A 25,933-nucleotide genomic window follows, 5' to 3' on the forward strand; every position below is an offset into this window, starting at 1 on the left:
AGAAGGTTCCGGGCGTGGAGACTCCAGACACAAGGTGTTTGTTCTCTGCTGATTGAAACGTAAAGGGGCGTTCCGTGACGTCAGCAGCCTCCGCCGCCTACAGAGAGCGGCCGGTGGTTGCTATTCACGACGGAGATGCGGTGATCGCAGCGCCCCCTGTCACTGTGTGTGTGTGTGATCGGCGGAGATCGGGACCGATGACAGAGTCCGGGGCGTGCGGAGCTGAGCCTGACACTGGCAGCAGCATGGAGGGCATCCTGTACAAGTGGACCAATTATCTGAGTGGTGAGTGCCTGGGTGCAGGGTGGGCTTGTAACTTTGTAGGAGGTTATAGATGATACCTGGACTTTTCATTCACAACACTGGGGGAAGGATTTACTAAAAATGGGACAGTTGTGAATAGCAACCAATCAGCTGCTAGCTTCAGCTTGTTCAGTTAAGCTTTAAAAATGAAAGCTAGAGCCTGATTGGTTGTCACACACATCTGCTCCAGTTTTAGTAAATACCCTTCTGCTTGTCTGTGCCTGATTGGCCCACAATGCTGATCTACAGACCCGGATCTTCCACCACAGGAGATCATCTCTCTGCCCCTCTGATGACAGTCCTATGATGATACACACACCCTCCTGTCATTACATTGCCTTCTTCAGTCTGCAGCTAGATGGCATTGTCTCAACGGCACAAAAAAAGTCGTTCCCCTGCTATATGGCCAGCTGGAGGGGTTTGGTGTTAGTGTTTATGTACACAGCTTCTCCAGCAATCTTGTTCTTCATTTGTGTTATTGGCTTGCTGCTTTGTGTGCAGTCCCAATTCAGGCATTTGCAGTTTGTAAGACTGGCCCACTACGAAAGGGAGTGATCAGGTTGTCATGGTGAAGATAGATGGACCCCCCCCAGTCAGCATGAGTATCAGTAGAGAATGATAATAGGGATCCAGAATGAGCAGAATTGCATGCAATTTGAACAGGAATGCGGTGCGATTCCTGTCTGAATCGCATGCCGTTTCCCACACTGCTCCAGTGTGAACCCAGGCTGAAATCGCTATGACAAGCCTTGGTTCACACAGGAGTGGTGGCATTCTTTGCAGTGCGATTTAAAGCGGAGGTTCACCCTAAAACTTTATTTTTTAGCATACTTGCTTCAGCTATAGTATGTTTTTTTTTTCGCCGCTGTATTTACCATTTAATTGCTCAGGGCCATATTCTCGTAGATTTCCGGCGGGCGGCGCGTAAGCCATTTACACTCCGCCGCCCCAACCTACAGGAGCAAGTGCTGTATTCCCCAAACACTTGCTCCGTAGTTTGGGGCGGCGGAGTGTATTTGGCCCGGCGTATCCCCGCGTATCTCCAAGGGGGCGGCTTCTATTTAAATTAAGCGCACCCCCGATTCTAACGAACTGCGCATGCGCCGGGCTTAAAATAGCCCAGTGCGCATGCTCCAGTTCTCGGCGTAAAACGTCAATGACGCCGACGTGTGCGTCATTGACGTAAAGTCGTATTCAAGAACGACTTGGTAAAACGGCGTACCCGACGGGAAAACACGACGCGGACCCGACGCCATACTTAACATGGCCTACGTGGGACTGGCGTAAGGTTACCCCTCATATAGCAGGGGTAACCTTACGCCTACACAAACGACGTAACGACGGTTACGCGACGCAAATTCGTTCGGGAATCGGCGTATCAGGCTCATTTGCATAAACAAATGAGACCTGAACGTAAACGCCACCTAGCGGCCGGCGGAGTAATTACATTTAAGATTCGACAGTGTAAGTGACTTACACATGTCGGATCTTCAGTGTATCTATGCGAAAATGATTCTAAGAATCACTCGCATTGATACACGGGCCAAAAAAGGGAGTTACGATGGAGTATCCTGAGATGCTCCATCGTAACTTTACTCAGAATATGGCCCCCTGTTTCGTTTCAGACTCCGGCGGGGAAATAGGCGTTCCTATGAAGAGGGGAACATGATTGACGTCCGGCTATGGCGCGTCACGCGTTCCGAAAATAGCTGAAATAGGACTCGGATATATACGGCGCCTGCGCAGTCAGCTCCTAGTCTGTGCGCAGGCGCCGTATAGCGCCGTGAAGAGCCGAGTCCTACTCCGGCTATTTTCGGAACGCGTGACGTGCCATAGCCAGACGTCAATCATGTTCCCCTCTTCATAGGAACGCCTACTTCCTAACTGCACGTATTTACCGTTTAAACTGCACGATTAAATGGTAAATACAGCGCAAAAAAAAAAAGCATACTATAGCTGACGCAAGTATGCTGGATGGGATGGTACATAGATGTTTTTTAGGGTGAACCTCCGCTTTAAGCGCATTCTTTTTGTATGGCTGTAAATTGCACCGCAAAGTATTGGTACTCTGTATCAGCGAGTATTTCACCAACAGTATTAGTACTCTACCTCACTGTTTTTTTTTTTAATTTAATTTTTTTGGGTATCAGTGCATCCCTAAAAAAAAAAACGCGCTCCTTTTTCTGCATCTTGCCCATTCACAGAAAGCCTTGTATTTGGTGACTGGTTGGTTCTTAGACCCCATACACACTATTAGATTTTCTGCAGATTTTTGTCTTTGGATTTACCCAAGCCATATAATATTAAGTCAAACCTTAAAGGGGTTGTAAAGGTTTGTTTTTTATTTTCTAAATGGGTTCCTTTAAGCTAATGCATTGTTGATTCACTTACCTTTTCCTTCCATTTCCCTTCTAAATGTTTTTTTTCTTTGTCTGAATTTCTCACTTCCTGTTCCTCCTCAGTAAGCTGTTCTGGCTGACTAACCCCCAGCCAGATGATGGGGGCAAGCTTACTGAGGAGAAACAGGAAGTGAGAGATTCAGACAAACATTTAGAAGGAAAAGGTAAGTGAACCAACAATGCACTAGCTTAAAGGAACCTATTTAGAAAATAAAAAACTAACCTTTATAACCCCAATTTGTATGCAATCAGGCAGACCCTTGCACTACATGGTTTTGGTAAATCTGAAGACAAAAATCTGCAGAAAATCTAATACTGTGTATGGGGTAAAGGATGTTTCTGGACAGCCGCACGAACAATGGTTGCCTTTATTGAAATAAAAACAGCACTACAAGCAAAACAAAAACCTGGAAAACTGACACGTTTCGCACTGAATCTACGGTAGTGCTTAGCCATAGCTTAGTGTGTATGGGGTCTTCGAATACAAGGAATCCTGTGAATAGGAGAATGGAGAGAAAAGGCAAACAAAGGACGGGTACAGCGTCTGTCTCACAGTCCTCCTATTGCAGCCAGAAGTGTTGTAGAGCTGTAATATCCGGCCTGAATGAGTGTGTTAGGCCCCTTTCACACCAAGGCATTTTTCAGGCATTTTAGCGCTAAAAATAGCGCCTAAATAATGCCTGAAAAAATCCTGCCCTGCATTCTTCAGTGTGAAAGCCCGCAGACTTTCACACTGAAGCGGTGCGCTAGCAGGACCGCTCCAAAAGTCCCGCTAGCCGTATCTTTGGAGCAGTGAAGGAGCGGGGTGTTTACCGATCTTCCACCGCTCCTTTCCATTGAAAGCAATAGGAAACCGCGGTAATACTACTGGCAATGCATCTCTGCAGAGGCGCATTGCCGGCAGTATTAACCCTTTTTCCGGCCGCTAGCGGGGGTTAAAACCGCACCGCTAGTGGCCGAATATTGTGGTAAAAACTACGGTATAGCGATGCTAAAAATAACGCCGCTATACCGCTAGCGCACCTCCTGCACCCAGTGTGAAAGGGACCTTACCGCTGCTGTCCATTGAAATTAATGGGACAGCGCGGCCATACCGCCCGCAAACCACTGCTGTAGCAGCAGTTTGAGGGTAGTTTTAACCCTTTCTCCGCCGCTAGTGGGTGTTAAAACCGCACCGCTAGCGGCCGAATATCGCTGCAAAAACGGAGGTATTGCGGCATTAAAAATAGCGCTGCTATACCGCCACCTCCCGCGCCCAGTGTGAAAGAGGCCTTAATGTTAACCTGTTGGCGCTGACAGCACGCAAGTATGCGGCCACAAATTTGGGCGCAGTATTGCAAAAACAACTCCCATTACATTCACTGGCTGCTAATGGAAATCTACCGTTTGCTGCTTGCGATCGGGAGCTTTCGGTCACATGATTATAAACCCCACCTCCCGGCATCTTAAACCCTTTAAAGGGCCGGGAGGCGTTAGTGTTAAAGGGTTTAAGAAAAGACAGCAATACCTTAGGCGGTACACACCTCCTGAGACCTAAAGATGAGCTCTGGGATAAGTAATTATTGTCTAAATACAAGAGTCATGTGTATTCTTCCTTGAATCTCGGTGTGCTTTGTAGATTTCTTCCAGATCTGTGCAGTAATAGAGTGTGAAACTTTGCAGGAACTTCCTGTGGTAAAGACTGATCACTGCTGCTCTCTTTCCTTGTGCAGGGTGACTGGTCTCGACTCCTCCCTTTCCTTGTGCAGGGTGACTGGTCTCGACTCCTCCCTTTCCTTGTGCAGGGTGACTGGTCTCGACTCCTCCCTTTCCTTGTGCAGGGTGGCTGGTCTCGACTCCTCCCTTTCCTTGTGCAGGGTGACTGGTCTCGAATCCTCCCTTTCCTTTTGCAGGGTGGCTGGTCTCGACTCCTCCCTTTCCTTGTGCAGGGTGACTGGTCTCGACTCCTCCCTTTCCTTGTGCAGGGTGGCTGGTCTCGACTCCTCCCTTTCCTTGTGCAGGGTGACTGGTCTCGACTCCTCCCTTTCCTTGTGCAGGGTGACTGGTCTCGACTCCTCCCTTTCCTTGTGCAGGGTGGCTGGTCTCGACTCCTCCCTTTCCTTGTGCAGGGTGACTGGTCTCGACTCCTCCCTTTCCTTGTGCAGGGTGGCTGGTCTCGACTCCTCCCTTTCCTTGTGCAGGGTGACTGGTCTCGACTCCTCCCTTTCCTTGTGCAGGGTGGCTGGTCTCGACTCCTCCCTTTCCTTGTGCAGGGTGACTGGTCTCGACTCCTCCCCTGATGATCTCACTGCTATATTTACACTGTAATATCTGGATTTGCAAACAAAGGCATTTGGTGCACACAAAGTGGATTTATATCCTTTGTGACTATTAAAGAAAATATTTACATTTACATTACACCATGCTTACATTTTTTGTGCATGGTGTTCATCCTGAACTTGTTTTACTCAGCGGATTAAAAACAAATTCTTGATTTCTGCCTTAAACGCTTCCCGCCAGGAGGATGTCCATGGATGTCCTCGGGTTTCGGTGGTTATACTGGAATAATGCCTGCACCTACAGGCATCATCCTGGTATGTATGTTTTTATCCGGTCATTTCCTAACATGCAGAAGTGATCCAAGTGGCTAATTCGCCACTTGATCATTTCTGCGGGTGGCGGAAGGGTCCCACCCTCTCCTGCCGCCTATTCTGGGCTCTACCGTACGATCGTGATGGGGCGATGGCTGCCCTGTACTGAGAGAGAGAAACACACATTGTCCCCCTCTCTCTGTAACCCTGGAAACCGGGAGGGACGAGTTATGTCGTCACTTCCTGTTCCGCCTCTTGGTTTACATGGCCACCAGTGGCCAGGAAAGCATCCAATCAGATCGATCTGTGTCTGATCGGCTGCATGGGAGGATAGAGGAAAGATTTGGGGTCTACTAGACACAAGACCTCTCCATAAAGAAGACCTGTCATGGCCCATGCTGTCACAAGGGATGTTGTTCATCCCTTGTGATAGCAATAAAGTTAATCCAAAAAAAAAAAAATGTGTATACAGTCGACTCCAGCGATGTCGCGGTTTAGAATTCGCGGCAATCAGTCGTTCGCAGTTTTTTTTTTCCAGCATGTAGCTATCTCAAGTGTTTTTCTGAGTGTTCTTAATTTTTTGTTCTTCTTAAAGCCCTAAGATGCCACGCAAATGCCCCCCTCCTGAAGAAGAGGAGCCACCCGAGGCATTTCTAGGCATTTTTTTTACCACATCCAAAATTCATGGATTTTCTCAATTCACGGTTGCTGAAAAAACATAACCCCCTGAGAATTTCGAAGGTCGACCGTAAAATAAAGAATAAAAAAAATCAAAGCGCCCCTGTCCCACCATACTTGCGTGCAAACACGCGAATGCATACATTACTCCCGCACGCATATGTAAATGGTGAGCGCACCACTTGTGAGCAATAATTCCAGCACCGGAGCTCCTGTGCAACTCTAAACTGGTAACCTGTAAAGGCGTTCAAAGTGTCACCTATGGGGAATTTTGAGCACTGTAGTTTTCCGCCATTCCACGGTAGATGTAATTTTAAAGCGTGACATGTTGGGTATCTATTTACTCGGCGTAACATCATCTTTCACATTATACAAAAAAATTGGGCTAACTTATTAACTACTGTTTTATAGGCAGATTCAGAAAGATTTAGGCTGGCGTATCAGTAGATATGCCAGCCTAAGTCTGAATCTGCGCCGACGCAAATTTAAGCGTATTCTGGTAACCAGATACGCTTAAATTAGGCTAAGATACGAGCGGCGTAAGTGTCTTACACCGTCGTATCTTAAAGTGTAATTTTTAGGCTGGCCGCTAGGTGGCGCTTCCATTGCGGTCGGCGTAGAATATGTAAATCACTAGATACGCCTATTCACAAACGTACGCCCGGCCGACGCAGTAAAGATACGCCGTTTCCGTAAGAGATAGGCCGCCTAAAGATAAACATGCCCCCTAGGTGGCGTAGCCAATGTTAAGTATGGCCGTCATTCCCGTGTCGAAATTTGAAAATTTTACGTTGTTTGCGTAAGTCGTCAATGAAAACGGCTGGACGTAATTTACGTCCACGTCGAAACCAATACGTCCTTGCGGCGTACTTTGCCGCAATGCACACTGGGATATGTACACGGACGGCGCATGCGCCGTTCGTAAATAACGTCAATCACGTCAGGTCACCCCCATTAACATAAAACACGCCCCCTCAGCCAAATTTGAATTAGGCGCGCTTACGCCCGCCGCATTTACGCTACGCCGCCGTAACATAGCAGGCAAGTACTTTGTGAATACAGTACTTGCCTTGCTACCTTACAGCGGCGTAGTGTAAATACGATACGCTACGCCGCCGCAAGGATGCGCCCGCATACGTGAATCCAGCTACTCGTTTTTTTTTAATTCATGATTTTTTTTTTTTAATTGTGTTAGAAAAAACGCTACGCAAATACCATGTGACATAAAATATTGCAACACCCACCATTTTATTCTATAGGGGCTCTGCTAAAAAAAAAAAAGTGTAATGTTTAGGGGTACTGAAAAATTTTAGAGCAAAAAGAAGTCGATTTTTTCTGAAGTGTCAGAATTGGCCCGGAGGAGAAGTGGTAATGCAGGCAGAAAATCTCTGCAGACAATGTAGCACGGGGGTGATGTATTTTCTTTTCTATACGGTTATAACACACCATACCCCACCCATCTCTCGTGCTTTCAGTAGTGGGTGGAATTACATTTCAGACATTTTCTTTGTGCTCGTCGTTCACCTGTATTCACAAGTTTTGGAAGAGACTTTGCCCTGACATTGCAATTCATACACCCCGCCCTACAGCATTTATAGAATAAGTAGGCAGACTGGTTTGTCCCAACTTCCATATTTCCTTTGGATCCTGCTATAAGAAATTGCTTGCCTAGTTCTTATTGTGCTTTTATTAGGACAAGTCTAACAAGAACTGAAACTGAGCTGTCAAGTCTGACCGCTTGTCACTCTTATGCCCTGTACACACGATCGGAATTTCCGATGGCATAAAATCCGATGGAATTTTCCGTCGGAATTCCATTCAAGCTGTCTTGAATACACACTGTCAGATTAAATTCCAACCGTCTAAAATGCGGTGACGTAAAACACTACGACGAGCTGAGAAAAAGGAAGTTCAATGCTTCCGAGCATGCGTCGACTTGATTCTGAGCATGCATGTTTTTTTCTCCGTCAGGAGTTCCACACAGACGATCGGAACTTCCGATAGGTTTTTTTTTTCCATCGAAAAAAAAAACATGTTCTATTTCTAAATTTCGACAGAAAAAAGTCAGATGAGGCCCACACACGGTCGGAATATCCAATGAAAAAATTCCGTCTGACTTTTTTCATCGGTGAATTCCGATCGTATGTACAAGGCATTAAGTGTTTATAAGGCCATCTATTGATGGCACTGGAGGCACTTTATACCTTTACAAGGTGCACTGTATGTACCGTATATACTCGAATATAAGCCAAGTTTTTCAGCACATTTTTTTTGTGCTTAAAATTCACACCTCCTTTTGTCGCGGAGGTGTGAATGGGGCCTAAAGCAGAGTTCCACCCATTTTAAAGTCGGCAGCTACAAAAAGTGTAACTGCTGACTTTTTTAATAAACAGACACTCACCTGTCCCACGGTCCAGTGATACGGCCGCCCGAAGCCTCGATTCTCTCCTCCTCTCTACGGCACCGGCATTGCAAGTGTGGGGACCTGTGACATGTCCCAGAAGATTGCAGGCAGGGAGAGGTGAACTTCCGCTCGGCTCCACGGCTTCAGGAGAGGAAGTGAAAACTAGGTACACCCCCCCCAAAAAGAATGACATGCCAAATGTGGCATGTCAGGGGGTCACCAGTACTTAAAGCGGACGTTCCATTTTTGGGTGGAACTCTGCTTTAAATCCCGACTGGGAATTATAAAAAAAAAACTACTGAGGCACTTCAAACTGCAAGGGTTAAATGATTGTTAACTCACCGGGGTGGGAAATAAAGTGTAATACTTACCTTACTCCTCGCTCTAGCAGATTCAATCTAGCTGTGTGACCGGTACACCGGAGTCTCTTCTATAAGGCAATCTGAGCTCGTTCCCACAATTATATCACCCAGTACAGGGCAGAGCCAATAGTCCTGCATTGTACATAAGGACATGGGAGGACCACCCACAAGCTGGAGTAGAAGAGCGTATCGGAGGTTGCCTGCACGAAGAGTAAGTTAAGTATTACAATTTAAGCCTGGTACATACTAACATTTTTTTTTCCATTCAACCCAGTGGGCTGAACACAAAAAAAAATGGGAAACTCGGGAGGAGCCGATGTACTAACCACCCAATGTTAGTACAGCAATCTCCCCTACTGAGCTATTGTGTTATGACAGGGGGTGGTCCCCCCCCCCACCGTAACACCCCAGGCAGCGCTCCCAGCCAATGGCTGAGAGAGCTGATCGTATAGTGATCGACATACCTTTCTCAGTCATGCTCTTTCGACAGAAGATGGCTTCTAGCTCGTTATGTAGTACTTGCCTCCGATCGAAGCCCCCGCAGTCGTCCACGTCTTCCCCTCCAGCCACCGACATGCTGTCCCGCAGTGTCTTCCGTTCCGTGTATCGCCGCTCCGGCGCTGTGATTGGCCGGTGGAAAGCGATGACGTCACTCCCGTGTGATAGGAAATTCTGTTCTTAGCTTTTGAAACAAAGGCAAAAAGGCTTATATTACAGGAAACTTAAAAGGCTTGCAATTTGCAGAATGTGTGAAACATTATTTTCAAAGTGTGAAGTACTGGCTAAAATGTTATAGACATATAGGTTTTATTAACAAGTTTTATACAATTATAGAATTAGTGTGAGACAATGGTCAGAAGATATTTTATTCCTTGGTGATGAGTAATATCTCTGAGCAAATTGTGTATTTTAAGAAATCTTACTAATATATAAATATAATTTATGTGAACAATTTTGGTATAAAATATATACTGTAAGAAATTGTAACTTGATTGGCTGGTTCAGGAGAGATACGTCCCAGAAGGTGTACCTCAGTTTTTTAGTAAAACCAGCTGAATCCCGGAAATAAATTGTAATCTTGCTAAATGATACTCGTGTTAGTGTCTTGCTGATTACCCGATCGATCGTAGGACTCCTCGCACCCAGACCAAAGATAGCAAAACAGAAGTGTGAACGTACAGGCGCGGGAACGGCACAGTACAACTGAAGCAACGGCACATAGTGCCATTGCTTCAGGCCTTGTACACACGACCAGACATGTCCGATGAAAATGGTCCGCGGACCGTTTTCATCGGACATGTCTGCTGGGAGGTTTTGGTCTGATGTGTGTGTGTACACACCATCAGACCAAATTCCCCGCGGACAGAAAACGTGGCGGCGACGATGACGCGCCGACGTGCGCGAACCAGGAAGTTCAATGCTTCCACGCATGCGACGAATCACTTCGACGCATGCAGGGGATTTCGGTCCGATGGTAAGGTGTACTAACCAGCGGACATGTCCGATGAGTCGTACTAACCAGCGGACATGTCCGACGGACAGGTTTCCACCGGACAAGTTTCTTAGCATGCTAAGAAACTTTTGTCCGCTGGAAACCTGTCCGCTAGGCCGGAAAACTGTCCGCTAGGCCCTACACACGGTCGGACATGTCTGCGGAAACTGGTCCGCGGACCAGTTTCAGCGGACATGTTCGGTCGTGTGTACAATGCCCGCTAGGTGGCGCTTCCGTTGATTTCCTCGTCGAGTATGCAAATTAGCTAGATACGCGAATTCCCGAACGTACGCGCGGCCGACGCAGTAAAGTTATGACGTTTAAGTTAGGCTTTTCCTGGCGTAAAGTTGCCCCTGGGTCTATGAGGCGCAGTCAATGTTAAGTATGGCCGTCGTTCCCGCGTAGAAAATTAAAAAAATTACGTCGTTTGCGTAAGTCGTCCGTGAATGGTGCTGGACGTAATTTACGTCCACGTCAAAACCAATGACGTCCTTGCGACGTCATTTAGAGCAATGCACGCTGGGATATTTTAGGGACGGCACATTCGCAGTTCGTTCGGCGCGGGGACGCGCTTCATTTAAATGAAACACGGCCCCCACCCGCCGAATTTGAATTCCGCCGGGCGATTTACGTTACGCCGCCGCAACTTTACACGCAAGTGCTTTGTGAATAAAGCACTTGCCTGAAAAACTTGCTGCGGCGTAACATAAATCAGATACGTTACGCCCGCCCAAATTTACGCCCATCTACGTGAATCTGGGCCATAATAGTTAACTGATTCCTTTTAAAAATGATTAAAAATACATAAAAATCAATCATATAATGTACCTGCAGTTTCACTTACGTTTTTGCATCTAGTTTCATGCTTCTGTGAAGTACAGAGACACAGCCAGAGGGCAGTGATGGTTTGTAAAACTAAAGTGATTGGTTCTGATAAGTTTAAGACACACAGTAATCACACCTCCTTGATAAGTGCCACAGAGAGAAAGCTCCCATGACTTTTTTCATCAGGAAACAGACTGTTCAGAACAGAGAAGGATTACAGCAACATCAGAGCAAAAACGAACAACGAGGACATGAAAACAGGACTGCAGTATTTTAACCACTTGACACCCGCACGCCGTCATATGACGTCCAAAACGGGGACCTGTTATCCTGGGTGGACGTCATATGACGTGATGGGCTTTGCGGGGGGATATCTCAATGATGCCTGCACCCGGAGGCATCATTAAGATATAATTTTTTAGCGGCGGCGATCCTGCGCACCGTAAGAACGATCATAGCGGCGGTTCCGCCGCTAGATCGTTCTTACAGGCGGCGGGAGGGGACATCCCCCCTCCCGCCGCCATCCGGTGCTTCTCCGGGCTCTCCCGTCCCACCGGGGGCCCGGAGAGATGATCGCCGTCCGCCGGATGTTTGCCATAGAGAAGACTGGTGACCATCTGGTCACCAGTCATCTCTATGACCGTCGGAGGCCCGGGCGCGATGTGATGACGTCACGCCCGGGTCCCCGTAAGTAAACAAACCGCAATTGCGGCTAGTTTGAATGAGATCTGTGAATTTTTTTTCACGATCTCATTCCTTCCAGCCTGCAGGAGAGATGTGGGGTCTTATTGACCCCGCATCTCTCCTTAAAGAGGACCTGTCACACACATTCTTATTACAAGGGATGTTTACATTCCTTGTAATAGGAATAAAAGCGATTGAAAAAAAAAAAAGTGTAAAAAAAGTGTAAAAAATAAAGAAATAAGTAAAATAAAAAAGAAAAAATAATAATAAAAAAATTAAAATGCCCCTGTCCCCAGTAGCTCGCGCTCAGAAGCGTACGCACACGTAAGTCACGCCCACGTATGTAAACGTCGTTCAAACCACACATGTGAGGTGTCGCCGCGTGCGTTAGAGCGTGTGCAACAATTCTAGCAATAGACCTCCTCTGTAACTCTAAACTGGCAACCTGTAAAAATTTTAAAGTGTCGCCTATGGAGATTTTTAAGTAACAAAGTTTGGCGCCATTCCATGAGTGTACGCAATTTTAAAGCGTGACATGTTAGGTATCTAGTTACTCGGCGTTACATCATCTTTCATATTTTATCAAAAAATTGGCCTAACGTTACCGTTTTGTTATTTTTTAATTTATGAAACAATTTTTTTTACAAAAAAAAGCCGTTTGAAAAATTATTGCGCAAATACGGTGCAAGATAAAAAGTTGCAATGACCGCCATTTTATTCCCTAGGGTGTCTGCTAAAAAAACATATATAATGTTTGGGGGTTCTGAGTAATTTTCTAGCAAAAGAATGAGGATTTGTACATGTAGGAAAGAAGTGCCAGAATAGGCCCGGGAAGGAGGTGGGTTTTAATGCCCGGTATTGAAGTGGTTAAAGGAAGCTATTTAGCTAAAAAAAAAAAAATCCTTTAGTGACCCTTTAAGGAGATAGTTGCAGAAAGCACTGCACTGATGTCTAAGGCGCACTGAGCGTGCCGGTTTACTGAATGGGATAATGCCGGAAATCTGCGCATGCGCGGGGATCGGGACGGTCCCCCGCAGGAGTGACGTCATCGCCTCTTCGGCCAGTCACAGCGCCGGAGTGGCGATACAAGGAAGACGCTCCGAGGGGAAATGGCGGAGGTGAATGAGGAACGCTTCGGGGGCTTCGATCTCAGTTAAGTGCCACATAATGAGCTAGTATGCTATGCATACTAGCTCATCATGCCTTTTTCGTGCAGTTTTTTTTTTACTGGGATTTTTTTTTTTGGGGGGGTTAACTTCCTCTTTAAAGCAAAGCAAAGCAGAGGGATACCATGATCATTAAACCAGGAATTGGTACTTTTGGCAGTGTGGGCAGGTGCCAAGTCCTGCTGGAAAATGGAATCGGCATCCCCATAAAGCTGGACAGCAGAGGGAAGCATGAAGTTCTCTAGAATTTCCTGGTAGAGGGCTGCTCTGACTTTGGACTTGATAAACACAGTGGACCAACAGCAGCAGCTGACATGGCTTTCTAAATCATCACTGACTGAAAAGTTTTGCATTTCATTTGGAAATCAAGTTCCCAGAGTCTGGAGGAAAAGTGGAGAGGCACAGATCCAAGTTGCATGAGGTCCAGTGTGAAGTTTTTACAGTCCGCGATGATATGGGGAGCCATGTCATCTGCTTGTGTTGGTCATCAAGAATCGTGTCATAGGACAAATCCAGAACAACATTTCACACTTGTGCGTTGCCAGACATTGCATGTAAGTCGCAGCGCACTGCTGTTTACATTACATGCGATGTCTGTGTGGTGCGATATCAGCCATACAGATAGTATGGTTGATATCGCACTGCATTCGGTCCAAACATGCACAGGACCCTTTTTTCTGTTCGGACCAGAATCGGATCGGATGTGTGTTCACATATATGCGATCCGATTCATGTCCGAGCTGTCAGTTCTCAGTACAATTACGCGAGCTGAAATGGGGGGTGTCGTTAACATATAATGACTCTCCCCAGCAGTTCGCATATGGCAGTGTGAACTGCTGTGCGTGTTGGGTGCGATGCAGGAACCCACAGTGGGGTGGATTCAGAGAGAATTTACGCCGGCGTATCCATAGATACGCTGCGTAAATTCAAATCTGCGCCGGCGTATATACTTTCTGTATTCAGAAAGCAAGATACGCCGACATTAGCCTAAGATACGACTGGCATAAGTCTCTTACGCCGTCGTATCTTAGGGTGCATTCTCACGCTGGCCGCTAGGTGGCGCTCCCGTCGTTTTCAGCGTAGAGTATGCAAATTAACTAGTTACGCCGATTCACAAACGTACGTGCGCCCAGCGGTAGTTTTTTGCGTCGTATTCGTCGTAACGTTGCTCCTGCTATTAGGTGTCGCAGCCAATGTTAAGTATGGACGTCGTTCCCGCTTCGAAATTTGAATTGTTTGCGTCGTTTGTGTAAGTCGTTTGCGAATAGGGCTGGATGTAATTGACGTTCACGTCGAAACCAATACGTCGTTGCGCCGTACTTGGAAGCAATTCACACTGGGACGTCAATCACGTCAGGTCATCACATATTAGCATAAAACACACCCCCCTTCCACATTTGAATTACGCGGGCTTACGCCGGCCCCATTTACGCTACGCCGCCGTGACTTATGGAGCAAGTGCTTTGTGAATACTGCACTTGCTCCTGTAAGTTACGGCGGTGTAGCGCAAATACGATACGCTGTGCCGCCGTATCATTGCGCGCCCCTACCTGAATCTACCCCAGTGTATTCGAAGGGTTTCTGCATTGCACCAGTGTGAACCGGGCCTTAAGAGAGAGAAGCAAAAAGACGTATCTGAGGCCCCGTACACACGACCGAGTTTCTCGGCAGAATTCAGCCAGAAACTCGGTTGGAGCTGGATTCTGCCGAGAAACTCGGTCGTGTGTACACTTTTCAGCGAGGAAGCCGACGAGGAACTCGTCGGGCCAAATGGAGAACATGTTCTCTATTTCCTCGTTGTTCAATGAGTAAAGTCGGCCCGCCGAGATCCTCTGCGGCTTCAACACTGAACTCGACGAGGAACTCGATGTGTTTGGCACGTCGAGTTCCTCGGACGTGTGTACGGGGCCTTACAGAAAGAAAAGGGGCAGAGAAATAAAGAAAAGAATAGGCCTAGAGATCTCCAGACATGATAACACTACAACAGAACGAGAAGTCAGCTAGACTCGTACATATTGTGCTGAGGGATCACAGGTCTTCTCAAACGGATCTACCTTATCATTAATTAAATTGGTAATCTTTTCATGAATCATTACAGAGGGTTTCTTCCATGCTTCTGCTCTCATTTTTATATTTTGGTAAGATTGCAATATATTAAAATGTTGCCAGCAGCCTTTTTTAACGTTTTCACCTGAAGATGCACTTATATTTTTTGTGATGTGACAATGCGAGACCCTGGGCTAGATTCACAGAGAGATACGACGGTGTATCTCCTGATACGCCGTTGTATCTCTGACTTAGGCCAGTCATATCTATGCGCCTGATTCATAGAATCAGTTACGCATAGATATGCCTAAGATCCGACAGGTGTAACTGTGTTACACCGTCGGATCTTAACTGCAATTTAAAAATGTCCGCGGGGGGCGTTCTTGCTGATTTACACTGAGAAATATGTAAATCAGCGAGATACGCCAATTCACGAACGTACGCGTACCCGACGCAGTGTTGTTACGACGTTTACGTAGCGGTTTTCCCAGTGTATACTTACCCCTGCTTCTATGAGGCGCAGCCAATGTTAAGTATATGGAAATGAAATCTCGCGCCAATATTTGAATAAATGAGTGAAATTAAATTGAAATATAAAATTAAAAATATATAGCCAAGCTGCTCTCTGTGGAATTACATAAATGCAATTTAGACAGTGGAGTGAAATTTAGAGGCGCTAGCTAATAGTGTGCAAAACACTAAATAGATATATTATGCAGAGGAGTATAAATACCTAAATATAAATGAGTGAGTGTGAATGTAAAATAGACATTTAAATAAATAGTGACCATACGTAACAAAATTGTACACAATATTTGTTATAAAGATCAATTAATAATAGTGCACAACAAAAGGGTGAAAAAATGTGCCAAAAAATGAAAAATATAAAGTCCATATATGTATAAATGATGAATCCTCAATAACATAGACAGAAGATCTTCCACCTTCACCAAGATATAGAAAGACCACCAAAGTGCTCATGGATGGCACCTTACCGCAAATAATGGACCACTTTAATTAAAAAGGGGTCAATTAGGCAGATTAGAGATAATTTTCCAGGCTTAGATCTCTGTCTCACAGTCTTGATAGAGCAACACTCCACGCCACATGAGGTATTAAAACAAGAGAAAGAAAATCGCCATAGAATAATATTGTTTTTTATTTTATAAAACAGAAGAACAAACGCCAAATGGCCTCTTACTTGATGGGGTGCCTAGCCCCGGCACTGAGGTTGAAGGCGTGGGTATTATGGGGAGATGAGATGGAGTCCCGTCACCGGCAATGGAAGCATGCAGAGCCGCAATAGCGTTGTTGGCGTGCGTTCCACCCTCCAAAGTGAGAGAGCCAGCAGGACCAGGAAGTGGGTGGGTCGAGCGTGACCTGTAAGCCTCGACGTACGTTTCGTGATGATGTCACGTCGTCAGGAAGCATACAGCATTGCGCTCTGGGTCTGTCTTAAAGGCCCATCAATCAGCTAAAGTGGGAGGGGATCAGAGGGGCGGCAACACTCAGTCCCGGATCAAGCAAAACTGGACATTTATACAAATACAAATCAATGCGTTTGGGCCAGCAAACTAAATATAAACAATAAACTACTAAAAACAATAATAACAATAATTATCGCAATCAAGCGATGCAAGATACATGATTGATGCAATATATAAAAGTAGGATAACCATTGGACATATACTAAAAAGCCCAAGAATGCAAAATATGCACCTATATTAATAATCAGCTATGTCTGATTGGCAATGTGTCTATCCCATACATCAACCCATGACACATATAGAATAAAAGAAATAAGTGTCAATCTAATCCAATCAAGATCTGAATTAAAAAAAATATTAGAAATATTAAAAACATTTAAAATTATTTTTATGACCTAACCAGAGGGTATATTTAGATACATCATATAAGTTTTAATTTTATTATAAGATAAAACTCACAATAAATAATAAAATAAATAAATAAAGTCTATATAATCAGAAAAAGGCTCTATTCATTAGTTAAAAAACAGTTTAGGTCTAACTCGATGTTTAAACCCAATGGGCGCATCGTGCGCAATCGATGCAGCCACTGGGTCTCATTCTGGGAAACCTTCTTGGTCATATCTGTACCCCGCCAATGACTAGATATCCTGTCAATACCATAAAAAATCATTTTTCGTGGGTCTCTATTGTGGCACTCATCGAAGTGCCTAGACACGCTATGGTTTGGGTACCCTTTAAGGATATTGGCCACATGTTCATTTATGCGCACCTTGAGTTCCCTTGTGGTGCGACCCACATATTGCATTTTACAAGGGCACTCCAGGACATATGTGACATACCTGGAGTGACATGTAATTAGTGGCTCTATGGTAAATTCTTTATTTGTTACATTTGATTTGAAAGTTGTTCTCTTTTTCCCCTGTCTGTTAGTGGTTTTGCATGACCTGCAGCGGGTGCAATAGTGGAACCCTGAACCATCCAAAAATGTCATGGGTCTTTCCGGAGGGTCTGGTACGTTTGCTGCAATTTTATTCCGCAACCCTGGTGCCCTTCTATAAATATAGGAAGGTTTGGGCGGTAAAATTTTGGCCAAATCCCCATCCTTTAGTAGAATCGGCCAAAATTTCTTAAAAATCTTCTCTACACTCCTATATTGTTGGTGAAATCCTGAGAGAAAAGCTACTTCATCATGCCGTAACAATTTCTCTCTAGGTACCAACAAGGATTCCCTGCCCATATCAAGCACTTCTTTTTTAATATTAGATAAAACAGATGGTGAATAACCCTTTTCCACGAATCTATCCGTCAACAGATCTGATTGGTCTTTGAAATCCGCAATTTGATCACAATTGCGTCGAAGTCGCATAAATTGTCCCTTTGGTATCGCCCCCAACCACTTAGGGTTATGGCAACTACTCAAAGGGACAAAGCCATTCCGATCCGTGGACTTGAAGAAGGTTTTCGTGGTCAGTTGGTTACCATTTTTGGTTATAGTTAAGTCCAAATAATTAATGTGTAGCCAATTTGGTTCTTAACAAATGGGAGGAGGAAACCATTTTTAGAGATAATGACCAATCTATGTTACTCTATAGGAGATACATAGACGATATTGTAATACTATGGGAAGGGTCTAAACTATCACTTGATAATTTTTTGGCTAAAATGAACATCAATGTATATGGTCTCAGATTCACCGCAGAGTGTAGTCTGACCTCTATTAATTATTTGGACTTAACTATAACCAAAAATGGTAACCAACTGACCACGAAAACCTTCTTCAAGTCCACGGATCGGAATGGCTTTGTCCCTTTGAGTAGTTGCCATCACCCTAAGTGGTTGGGGGCGATACCAAAGGGACAATTTATGCGACTTCGACGCAATTGTGATCAAATTGCGGATTTCAAAGACCAATCAGATCTGTTGACGGATAGATTCGTGGAAAAGGGTTATTCACCATCTGTTTTATCTAATATTAAAAAAGAAGTGCTTGATATGGGCAGGGAATCCTTGTTGGTACCTAGAGAGAAATTGTTACGGCATGATGAAGTAGCTTTTCTCTCAGGATTTCACCAACAATATAGGAGTGTAGAGAAGATTTTTAAGAAATTTTGGCCGATTCTACTAAAGGATGGGGATTTGGCCAAAATTTTACCGCCCAAACCTTCCTTTATTTATAGAAGGGCACCAGGGTTGCGGAATAAAATTGCAGCAAACGTACCAGACCCTCCGGAAAGACCCATGAAATTTTTGGATGGTTCAGGGTTCCACTATTGCACCCGCTGCAGGTCATGCAAAACCACTAACAGACAGGGGAAAAAGAGAACAACTTTTAAATCAAATATAACAAATAAAGAATTCACCATAGAGCCACTAATTACATGTCACTCCAGGTATGTCACATATGTCCTGGAGTGCCCTTGTAAAATGCAATATGTGGGTCGCACCACAAGGGAACTCAAGGTGCGCATAAATGAACATGTGGCCAATATCCTTAAAGGGTACCCAAACCATAGCGTGTCTAGGCACTTCGATGAGTGCCACAATAGAGACCCACGAAAAATGATTTTTTATGGTATTGACAGGATATCTAGTCATTGGCGGGGTACAGATATGACCAAGAAGGTTTCCCAGAATGAGACCCAGTGGCTGCATCGATTGCGCACGATGCGCCCATTGGGTTTAAACATCGAGTTAGACCTAAACTGTTTTTTAACTAATGAATAGAGCCTTTTTCTGAATATATAGACTTTATTTATTTATTTTATAATTTATTGTGAGTTTATCTTATAATAAAATTTAAAAAAAATTAAAATTTATATGATGTATTTAAATATACCCTCTGGTTAGGTCATAAAAATAATTTTAAATATTTTTAATATTTCTAATATATTTTTTTAAGTTCAGATCTTGATTGGATTAGATTGACACTTATTTCTTTTATTTTATATGTGTCATGGGTTTATGTATGGGATAGACACATTGCCAATCAGACATAGCTGATTATTAATATAGGTGCATATTTTGCATTCTTGGGCTTTTTAGTATATGTCCAATGGTTATCCTACTTTTATATATTGTGTCAATCATGTATTTTGCATCGCTTGATTGCGATAATTATTGTTATTATTGTTTTTATTAGTTTATTGTTTATATCTAGTTTGCTGGCCCAAACGCATTGATTTGTATTATGTCCAGTTTTGCTTGATCCGGGACTGAGTGTTGCCGCCCCTCTGATCCCCTCCCACTTTAGCTGATTGATGGGCCTTTAAGACAGACCCAGAGCGCGACGCTGAATGCTTCCTGACGACGTGACATCATCACGAAACGTACGTCGAGGCTTACAGGTCACGCTCGACCCACCCACTTCCTGGTCCTGCTGGCTCTCTCACTTTGGAGGGTGGAACGCACGACAACAACGCTATTGCGGCTCTGCATGCTTCCATTGCCGGTGACGGGACTCCATCTCTTCTCCCCATAATACCCACGCCTTCAACCTCAGTGCCAGGGCTAGGCACCCCATCAAGTAAGAGGCCATTTGGCGTTTGTTCTTCTGTTTTATAAAATAAAAAACAATATTATTCTATGGCGATTTTCTTTCTCTTGTTTTAATACCCCATGTGGCGTGGAGTGTTGCTCTATCAAGACTGTGAGGCCCCGTACACACGACAGAGTTTCTCGGCAGAATTCACCGAGAAACTCGTTCAAAACCCGGATTCTGCCGAGAAACTCTGTCGTCTGTACAGTTTTGGCTCGATGGAGCCGCCGAGGAGCTCGACGAGAAAATAGAGAACATGTTCTCTATTTTCTCGTTGTTCTATGGGAGAAGGCGGCCCGCCGAGCTCCTCGGCGGCTTCATCCCAGAACTCGACGAGGAACTCGACGTGCCAAGCACGTCGAGTTCCTCGGCCGTGTGTACGGGGCCTGAGAGATCTAAGCCTGGAAAATTATCTCTAATCTGCCTAATTGACCCCTTTTTAATTAAAGTGGTCCATTATTTGCGGTAAGGTGCCATCTATGAGCACTTTGGTGGTCTTTTTATATCTTGGTGAAGGTGGAAGATCTTCTGTCTATATTATTGAGGATTCATCATTTATACATATATGGACTTTATATTTTTTATTTTTTGGCACATTTTTCACCCTTTTTGTTGTGCACTATTATTAATTGATCTTTATAACAAATATTGTGTACAATTTTGTTACGTATGGTCACTATTTATTTAAATGTCTATTTTTTATTCACACTCACTCATTTATATTTAGGTATTTATACTCCTCTGCATAATATATTTATTCAGTGTTTTGCACACTATTAGCTAGCGCCTCTAAATTTTACTCCAATGTTAAGTATAGCCGTCGTTCCCGCGTCAAATTTCGTTTTTTTTACGTCATTTGCGTAAGTCGGTCACGAATACGGATGGCCGTAATTTACGTTAACGCCGAAAACAATGACGTCCTAGCGACGTCATTTGGAGCATGCGCACTGGGAAATTTCGGCGGCGGCGCGCCTGATTTAAATTGTGCACTCCCCCTAGCCGCGTAATTTGAATTCCGCCGGGGGATTTACGATCCGCCGCCGCAAGTTTGGAGGTAAGTGTTTTGTGAATTACCCACTTGCCTCTCAAACTTGCGGCAGCGGATCTTAAATCGCATAGATCACGCGGATCTAAAGATCCGCTGATCTATGTGAATCTAGCTCCCTGCCTCTATGTGAGGTTAGGAAAGGGGTATGGAAGGCCAAGAACACTGAGGCGGCTAGTGGGTCCAGAAAGCTGATGGGAGCCTGAATAGCCATTGGTCTGGGAGACCAAAGAGAGCAGCAGTGCTGCTGAAGGAGAGTCAGGTGGCTCGGTATTTTCAGTTGATCATTTTACTGTGAGATGCCCCCTGTGTGGGCAATTGTGGTTAAGAATGTACAATTTTGTGCTAATAAAATGGGCCACAAGTCCAGACTGATATGTCTCACTAAAATACACCTGCTACTCTCCCCAGATCACAGTGCTGATCACCCCCACTTACAGTGCGTTTTTGGGGGTAAAAACTTGCATGGTCCTTTAATAAAAAAGCAATGCATGGCAAATCTGCCTTAAATGCAGTGCAAATGTGTACTTTGTGCATTAATAGACTTTTTTTTTTCATGGATAGTACAGAGTCGCACCCCACTGATGATTACTCAATATTGCATCAATTTATGACATCTTTTTCATTCACAAGCATCGGCGAGTCTTCAGAAAGGTGAATGCACTCTGACTATGTCTTCCAGGAGTGTGACTTATCACGTGGCTAAATTTAAGTTGTATAGTCATTGGAACATTCATCACACCATCTCCTCCTTGTTTCATGATAAGCAATGACTGTATAAGTAACTTATAAAATATGTTGGCAAAGTTTGCACAGGTAACAAAAGTAAGAAACTGAGGCAGGGAAATATCAGTTTTTGACAGACTGACCCTTTGGCCTCTTTCACCTGGGCACTGAGGCCTACAATCTGTAAATGAGCCGTGTGGTTATGTGCCCTAAGCTGCCAGGTGTCCGTGCAGCTACTACATCCCCACTTACATGGACAACGTGCACTCAGCACCTCATAAACACGCTTAGCTAGATTCACATAGAGTTAGGCCAGCGTATCAGTAGATACGCCGACCTAACTCGGAATCTGCTCCGTCCTAAGTTTAAGTGTATTCTCAAACAGAGATACACTTAAACCTATCTAAGTTACGACGGCTTGCGCCGTCGTATCTTAGGGTGCAATATTTAGGCTGGCCGCTAGGTGGCGCTTCCATTGCGCTCGGCGTAGAATATGTAAGTCACTAGATACGCCTATTTACGAACGTACGCGCGCCCGTCGCAGTATAGATACGTAAGGCATTTTCAGGCGTAAAGTTATTCCCTCAAATAGCTGGACTAGTAATGTTAAGTATGGCCGTCGTTCCCGTGTCGAAATTTGAAAAATTTAACGTCGTTTGCGTAAGTCGTCCGTGAATAGGGCTGGATGTAATTTACGTCCACGTCGAAACCAATACGTCCTTGCGGCGTACTTTGCCGCAATGCACATTGGGATATGTACACGGACGGCGCATGCGCCGTTCGTAAAAAACGTGAACCACGTCAGGTCACCCACCATTACCATAAAACACGCCCCCTCAGCCTAATTTGAATTAGGCGCGCTTACGCTGGCCGCATTTACGCTGCGCCGCCGTAACTTAGCAGGCAAGTACTTTGTGACTACAGTACTTGCCTAGCTAACTTACGGCCGCGTAGTGTAAATACGAAACGCTACGCGGCGGTCTATTTGAATCCACCTAGCTGTCTATTCATGGCCTGTGTATGTGGTTTACCACAAACTTCTTTAGTGATCCAATGCTTAATTGTAGCCAGAGCAGAGAAGATTTTTGGCAAGGGATGTAAACATCGTGGCAGGCCTTGGAATGTAGATAAGTGTGCATCTGAGAAGGTGGTACTTTTTGGTCAGGAAAACGGGCAAAGAATCTTAAAAAGGCCTCTCCACTACAAACCGGCAAAGCTTGAAGTTATTTACGCTCTCCTCTGAATGTTGGTGTTGCGCCTACTCAACTGATGGCTTCACTTATGTATTTTTGTTGCAAAGTCCATTGTTTCAACAGTTCTGGACTGGGGAGCTCATTTATAACTGAAGTTACTACTTCTAATTATATCTGTTTATTAGGACTGGTGGACAGGGTGGCCCTCCATAATGGCTCTTATAACACTGATCGATATACTGTATTATGCTCGCAAGGCCATCATATTAAAATGGAAGAAGCGGCCCCCTCTTTGGCTATTAGGAAAAGACTGGTTAACTTGGCACTTACACTTCCCACTTAGAGCCTGCCCCTCCAAATTTGATAAGATGTGGAATTGCTGCCACTAATGATTACCACTAATCTCTGAGTGTATTCAAAAGTAATGCCTCGCCTCCTTGGATTATTATTAATGAATAATGTAATGTATACATATATAGGTGATATGTATGTGAAGGGAGGTGAGGATGGCAACAGGTGGTCTGCTTCCAGAAATATTCTCTTTCTATACTGTTATTTGTTGACAATTGAATATTGTGTGTTTTACCTCTGACATGCAACAGTATACTGTATTTATTGGTGTATAACACTCACTTTTTTTATCCTGCAAATCGGTTGCAAATGGTGTGTGCGTGTTTTACGCCGATACTGCAATTTGGGCTGCCTCTGGGGGTACGGGGAGGGGGCGAGACGAGCGCTGTCATATTACATACAGCCAGAATCTCCTGTTTACTCAGCGGCCTCTGTAATTGGATGTCCTGTCTCCTGGGTCAGCATTGGACCAGTGTTCTGTCTATCATAGAAGCCAGGCGGGACTTTGTATTAAAGAGGCCGCCAAGTAAACAGGAGATTCTCGCTGTATGTAATCTGACAGCGCTCATCCCGTCCCCTTCCTGAGATGGGCATTGATCAGGCTGCATTCATGACAATGGGAAGGCTGCAGATGGGCATTAATCAAGCTGCGTTGATGGGCAATTGTGAGGCTGCAGATGGGCATTAATAAAGCTGCATTGATGGGCAATTGTGAGGCTGCAGATGGGCATTAATCAAGCTGCATTGATGGACAATTGTGAAGCCTCGTACACACGACCGAGGAACTCGACGGGCGAAATACATCGTTTTCCTCGTCGAGTTCTTTTTTAGGCTGTCGAGGAACTCGACAAGGCAAGTTTCTCCATTCCCATCGAGGAAAAAGAAGACATGCTCTCTTTTTGGCTCGACGGGATCCTCGACAGTTTCCTTGTCGAAAAATGTACACACGACCGGTTTCCTCTGCAAAAAAAAAATCCCAGCAAGTTTCTTGCTGTTTTTTGCCAAGAAACTTGGTCGTGTGTACGAGGCCTGAGGCTACAGATGGGCATTGATTAAGCTGCATTGATGGGCAATTGTGAGGCTGCAGATGGGCATTGATCAAGCTGCATTGATGGGCAATGGTGAGGCTGCAGATGGACACTGATCAAGCTGCATTGATGGGCAATTGTGAAGCTACAGATGGGCATTGATCAGGCTACATTGATGGGCACTTATTTTGCTTCAAACTTCTTTATTTAAAAAAAAAAAAAATCCTGCAACTTCCCTCTTAAAATGAAGGTGCGTGTTATACACCTGTGTGTGTTATATGCCGATAAATACTGTATCTAGTCTAGAAATATTATAGAAGTCCATTGTATTTTAGTGGTCCTTCTCATCCTAGTGTGAGCTCCTTCCCTACCACATGTATGGGCTCATAGAGGGAAAATGACTGACATTTGGTCCGTGTGTACGGCAGGTGGTCCGACAGAAGACGGACGTTCAACTTGCTTCTGTTGAAGGGGCATGACCAATATAGGTCTGCCGATCGGCATTTGATCATTCGAATCTGTGCAACTCGAGTCACACCAGAAGTTGTGCTAGTGTGAACCAGACCTTTAACCACTTCCCGACCGCCGCATGTATATATACGTCCACAGAATGGCACGTACAGGCAAATGGGCGTACAGGTACGTCCTTGCCTTCTAACTGGTGGGGGCTCCGATCGGGGCCCCCCCCCCCCCGCTACATGCGGCAGTCGGATTCCCGCGGGGAGCGATCCGGGACGACGGCGCGGCTATTCGTTTATAGTCGCGATCGCTCCCCGGAGCTGAAGAACGGGGAGAGCCGTATGTAAACACGGCTTCCCCGTGCTTCACTATGGTGCTGCATCGATCGAGTGATCCCTTATATAGGGAGACTCGATCGATGACATCAGTCCTACAGCCACACCCCCCTACAGTTGTAAACACACACTAAGTGAACACTAACTCCTACAGCGCCCCCTGTGGTTAACTCCCAAACTGCAACTGTCAATTTCACAATAAACAATGCAATTTAAATGCATTTTTTGCTGTGAAAATGACAATGGTCCCAAAAATGTGTCACAATTGTCCGAAGTGTCCGCCATAATGTCGCAGTCACGAAAAAAAACGCTGATCGCCGCCATTAGTAGTAAAAAAAAAAATGAATAAAAATGCAATAAAACTATCCCCTATTTTGTAAACGCTATAAATTTTGCGCAAACCAATCGATAAACGCCTATTGCGATTTTTTTTTTTTTTACCAAAAATAGGTAGAAGAATACGTATCGGCCTAAACTGAGGAAAAAAAAAAATTTATATATGTTTTTGGGGGATATTTATTATAGCAAAAAGTAAAAAATATTGAATTTTTTCAAAATTGTCGCTCTATTTTTGTTTATAGCGCAAAAAATAAAAACCGCAGAGTGATCAAATACCACCAAAAGAAAGCTCTATTTGTGGGGAAAAAAGGACGCCAATTTTGTTTGGGAGCCACGTCGCACGACCGCGCAATTGTCTGTTAAAGCGACGCAGTGCCGAATCGCAAAACCTGGCCTGGGCATTTAGCTGCCTAAAGGTCCAGGGCTTAAGTGGTTAAATAAAATGTTTCACCGAAAAATGTTAAGCTAATTTTTTTTCACTACTGAATGTCCTAAATTGTGTT

The 25,933-nt window shown here is 44.7% G+C and overlaps 1 protein-coding gene across 2 annotated transcripts in view; it reads left to right on the forward strand.

The window, feature by feature from the left end:
* The first annotated feature begins 10 nt into the window (after window positions 1-10).
* Window positions 11-25,933, forward strand: part of PLEKHA8 (pleckstrin homology domain containing A8) — a 73,666-nt gene continuing 47,743 nt past the window's right edge. Inside the window, exon 1 of one of the 2 annotated variants that reach the window (XM_040352938.1) lies at window positions 11-285. In XM_040352938.1, coding sequence (XP_040208872.1) covers window positions 198-285 — 88 coding nt within the window. In that variant the 5' untranslated portion in view covers window positions 11-197. The remainder of the gene's footprint in view (window positions 286-25,933) is intronic. The other variant, XM_040352937.1, reaches the window with a different exon arrangement.

The sequence above is a fragment of the Rana temporaria genome, chromosome 5 (genome assembly GCF_905171775.1).
Source record: "Rana temporaria chromosome 5, aRanTem1.1, whole genome shotgun sequence".
NCBI classification, from domain to species: domain Eukaryota; kingdom Metazoa; phylum Chordata; class Amphibia; order Anura; family Ranidae; genus Rana; species Rana temporaria.